Genomic DNA, 4,881 nt, shown 5'->3' on the forward strand with positions numbered 1-4,881 from the left:
CGCGGGAGGCCTGAGCCCCGACCCGCACCCGACACCGGGTTCCGCCCCCGGGGGCGCCCGGAGGGAGCGATGGAGGCCCCGCCAGGAGGGGTCGGCGCGGCGGGCCTCTCCCGCCTGCTGTCGCGCCTGCCTTCGCTCTGCTCGATTGTGTGCTGGGCGGCAGGTGTGAGGGGGGCGCCCGCATTTGTGGCAACAGCCTTCGGGGCTGCGGAGGGGACAAAGCGGAGGAAAGGTCGGGCTCGCATCCCACGAGCCTGACCTGCGGGAAAGGGGGTGAGGAAAGCGCGCGCCCATCCTTCCTGCCCGTCTAGAGGGTCTGCCCCCTGTCCCGGTCGTTGGGAAACCAGTAACAGGACGTTCGGGGGATGGGAGGCCCACACCCCCCCCCCCGCACGTAGTAGGCCTTCAGAAGGCGCCTGTTGAGCCGCATGGAAGCGGAGCTGGAGAGAACCGCGCTCTGTCCAGGCCCTTTTGGGGAAAGTGGTGCTTTGGGGGGGATGAGAACGTCCGAGGATTAGCGTTTGTGGGTTCGAGTTCCCTGGGGGAAATGAGGAGCGTGAAGAAGTGAGTTAACATTTGGCGGGTGCCTGCTGTGTGCCAGGCATCTCACTCTGAAGGCGCTCGGTGATTTAAAGGTCTTGGAACGTGGAATTGGCCATTTTGAATCGTTGCATCCTGTTGGAGCGATTGCACCAGGCAGGGTACTAAAGGTGTGAGTTGAGAACACTATCTTATTTCCCGGGAAACTATGGTGGACAGTGAAAAATGTGAATCATCTACATTGACAAAAGCATCCGGGTTGCTCCAATCCGGTTCTCCTATTAGGCCCAGCCTTGCAACTGCAACCCACCCAGGTGTCTTGCCTCGGAGTAAGATTGGAAAATCAGTAATAACCCCTCCTCAGAATAAGGCGGAGGCATTCTTCTGTAAGTGCCTACCTGTTAGCTTCAAGGAAAATAATTAGGAATAAAGGTTAAAGATAGCTTTGGTTGGTGTTCCTAATTTCTACTTTATTATGCCTTCCCCATCATAAACAGTCCCTTGTTCTTGTCAATTAATCTTCCCCTGTCCCAGTATGTCTGGTCCCTCGATACACTGGCCCTAGATCTGGGACTTCTTATTCATGCTTGTCTTCGTTGTCTGAGCTCATGGTGTGAAAACTTCATTTGACCACAAACCGCTGCCTTAGTTGGGGTGATTCTTAATTTGTCTTGTCCTGTTATGCAATTTTATGTTTTATGCATTTAGGCTTTACCTCTTCAACCAAATTAATGCGAAGTTTGAATCCTGCTTAGGCTCTCTCATAGCACCAGTAAACCCTCATTATACGGGAACGTTTGTTGATTCGAACCAGAGCATCCCACTTGCCCAGTGAAGAAGTTCAGCCTTTAAGATTTGGCCCCAACCTCCAGGAAGCTCCCACCTACACTAGAACCCAGGATGTCAGAGAAAGAAGGCACCCTCTCAATTCTCAGCCAATTCAAGGAAAATGAAATGTTTGCCCAGCCAGGAAGAAGGGATTGACATCAGTCGGAAATAAAAATCACAACTTCGAGGTAATAGAAATGACTCAAGGTCACCACTTTCTAAGGAAAGTAAGATCCGTAGAGTCCCCTCATCTCCAAGCTCTAAGGGCGTAAAACTAAATATCACTTCTGTTAGGATTTAGAGCATTCTGCCTCAGTGTCTAGGGCTCTGACAGTCCAGCTGGTAGGCTATGTGGCTTGGAGGTCCAAGACGGACTGAGTGGTACAAGGTAGGGGTGGGTATGTCTGTGTAGACTGCGTGAGCACATATGAATATATATGTACATATAATATAATGGAATGTTATTCAGCTGTGAGAAAAGAAGGAAATCTTGTCATTTTTGACAACCATGGATGGACCTTAAAGGCATGATACTAAATGAAATAAGTCACCAGAGAAAGGCCAAATACTGTATAATCTCACTTATTTGTGGAATCTAAAAAGATTGAGCTCATAGAAACAGAGAGTAAAGTGGTCGTTACCAGGGGCTAAGGGGAAGAGGAAATGGGGAGATGTGGTTAAAGGATAAAAACTTTCAGTTATAAGATGAATACGTTCCAGGGGTCTAAGGTACAGCAAGGCAATTATAGTTAATAATACTGGATTGTATGCTTGAAAGTTGCCAAGAAAATAGAGCTTTAATGTTCTCACAGTAATGACAACAAAATGGTAATTCCATGAGGTGAAGGAGGTTAACTAACCTTATTGCGATAAACATTTCACAAAATATACATATGTCAAATTATCACATTGTACACCTTAAACTTACACAGTGTTCTATGTCAATTATATCTCAACCAAGCTATATAGAAAACAGAGTAAAAACAATTGAGCTAGACGCTTGAGTCAACCTTCTTACTAAGAATGATAAGACAGCAGTGGAGAAGAGAGAATAGGAAAGCTGGGATAAAATCAGGACTCAAATATCTGCCTAAAGATTTGGATTTAACTTTGTAGGCAATGGGAGATCATTAATGATTTCTGAGATATTATTAGAACTAAGCACAAGAAGGATTACTCTATTAACAATATATAAGGTGATTTGGAGAGAGAAAGACCGCAAGTAGAGAGGCCAATTAGGACAAGATCTTAACAGTGTGTGCCTGAATTATCAAGGATCATAACATTTTTCACCATCAAATAGACAGAACTTTTAAAAAATTGATTACATCCATCTGTGCCAGAGTATGGGTGAAATAGGCACTCTCAGATTCTATTGGTGGTGGTGTAAATTGGAATGGCCACATTAGAGGACAATTTGGCTTTAGCTATCAAAATTTAAAATCAGCTCACCATCTGGTACAGAAAATTCCACTTCAGAATATATATATATATATTTTTTTTTTTTTTGCTTCTTTCTGTTTCCTAACTTTCCCGCCCCCTCTCTCTCTCTCCCCTCTTCTTTTTCTTTCTTCTTCTTTTTAGTCAGACTTAACTCAGGCAGGTAAATTCAGTTGGGTAATTCAATCAGATAAAATTTACCTTTTTAAAAGTGTAGAGTTCAATGAGTTTTGGTGAATGCATGAAGTCCTGTAAACACCACCACATTCAATAGATAGAACATTTCTTTTGCCCTAAAGAGCTCCCCTGTGCCAGCCTGCACCCCATCTCCTGCTCCTACCCCAATCCCTGGCAACCACTGATCTGATTTGTTTCTACAGCTTTGTCTTTCCTACTATTTCATATAAATGGAATCATACAGTATGTAGCCGTTTGTGTCTGGTTTCCTTTACTTAGCAAAATGTCTTTGAGATGCATCCAAGTTGTTGAAGATTCAGCAATTTGGTCCTTTCTATTGCTAACTAGTATTCCGTTGAATGGGCATACCACCATTTGTTTATCTACTGGGGAAAAAAATAGTATTTGGAGAGAGGTTGGAAAGTAAATACATGAAGACAAATATTCTCTTTTCTGAAGAGGAACGTTTGCTTTTGCTCTCTATATGAATGCATCTGATTACAATATTACATCTGATTAATACGACTGATATCATTTGAATTTTTAACATAAGCATGTACTACCTTTGTATTTAAATTGTTTTATGATCACTGTGCTGTAAAACTGAAGCTGATGTTGTATAATATTGTATGTCAACTATAATTGAATATATATATATATATATATATATATATATATAGTCACAGGAAATAAATAAATAAATTGTCTTAAAATGAAAACTGTGTGAATGGAAATTAGAAAACGCATGAGACACATTCTGGATGTTAAATCAACTGGTGAAATAAGAGGAAAATAAAGAACAAAAGATGCTTCAGAGGTTTTACGGCCACATATGTAAGGACAGATAAAAGGAAGTCAGCTGGAGAGGCTGGGTTAGGGGGAAAGAAGGTTGAGTGGTGAATATGTTGGCTGTGAGGAGCTGGTCCAGCACCAGGGAGCAAAGTAAATGCAAGCAGTGCGTGGTGGCGGTGAGCCTCAGGCTTGAGAGATGAGGCATGGAGAGCTAAAAAGACAGATATGGAAATCATTTGCACAGTTATTCGTTTAAGCTGTGAGAGTAAATGACTGTGCCTGGGAAGGGAGGAGAAAGGAGAAGGCTGAGGACAGACCGTTGGAAATGCTGAAGAGGAAAACAATGTTTAGAAGGCAATGTCTTCTTCCAAGGGCAGAGAGAAAGGACAGATGATGACAGGTCAAGATGGACCTTAGACGGTCTCTAAAGTGACTTCCTCCTCTTCAGCACCGTAAGTCTCAGTGTTAAATTGCAGGATTTGGACTCTAAATATGAAGATCCAAAAAAGGAAAAGATTGGCATGAGTTCCAGTACCAGGGAAGGTTTCACAGACTACGTGGGGCTTAAGCTGGGTCTTGAATGATGGGAGCAATCGGTACATTTGCTAAATGAAGGAAAAAGAAGTGGGGGGGGAGAGATATTGCAGAGAAAAGAATGGTAAAAAGGCAAGGCAAAGGCAAGAAGGTAGAGACAAACAGAATGCGGGCACAGAACGGCCACTTGCCCAACTGGAGGAAAAGCTATTTAGAAGGAATTGGGGGACAAAAGAGCACACAGGTAGGTTTTGGTCAGATTGTAACAAGCAAAGAGTTTTAGACCTGACATGCTCTAAACTAAATAATTTCCTTAGCTTAATTTAATCCCTAGGGAAGACCTCCTGCTTACCAAAGGGGAAACCAGTGAAGAGATAGACATCCTCGATGTACCCATGACTGCAGGTACAAAGCTTAAAACCAGAATCCTTGTCTTGGGTGGAATGGGCTGGAAATGTCTGTCCTTCTTGCACAGTTTGATAGCAATACTGGCAAGTAAGAATGTTCCTGAGGCAGGTTCCAGGCCTCGCCTCTCTATCTGTTGCAGTTTCCCTCACTGCCTTTCCTCAA

At 43.5% G+C, this 4,881-nt stretch overlaps 1 protein-coding gene across 1 annotated transcript in view; it reads right to left on the reverse strand.

Annotated features, from left to right (window-relative positions):
- Positions 1–245, reverse strand: part of KIAA1549 (KIAA1549 ortholog) — a 127,324-nt gene extending 127,079 nt beyond the window's left edge. The window contains exon 1 of the mRNA XM_019653242.1: positions 29–245. Coding sequence (XP_019508787.1) covers positions 29–245 — 217 coding nt within the window. The remainder of the gene's footprint in view (positions 1–28) is intronic.
- Between the last annotated feature and the right edge of the window lie 4,636 nt (positions 246–4,881).

Source organism: Hipposideros armiger, unplaced genomic scaffold, assembly GCF_001890085.2.
Source record: "Hipposideros armiger isolate ML-2016 unplaced genomic scaffold, ASM189008v1 scaffold_201, whole genome shotgun sequence".
Taxonomy (NCBI): Eukaryota; Metazoa; Chordata; class Mammalia; order Chiroptera; family Hipposideridae; genus Hipposideros; species Hipposideros armiger.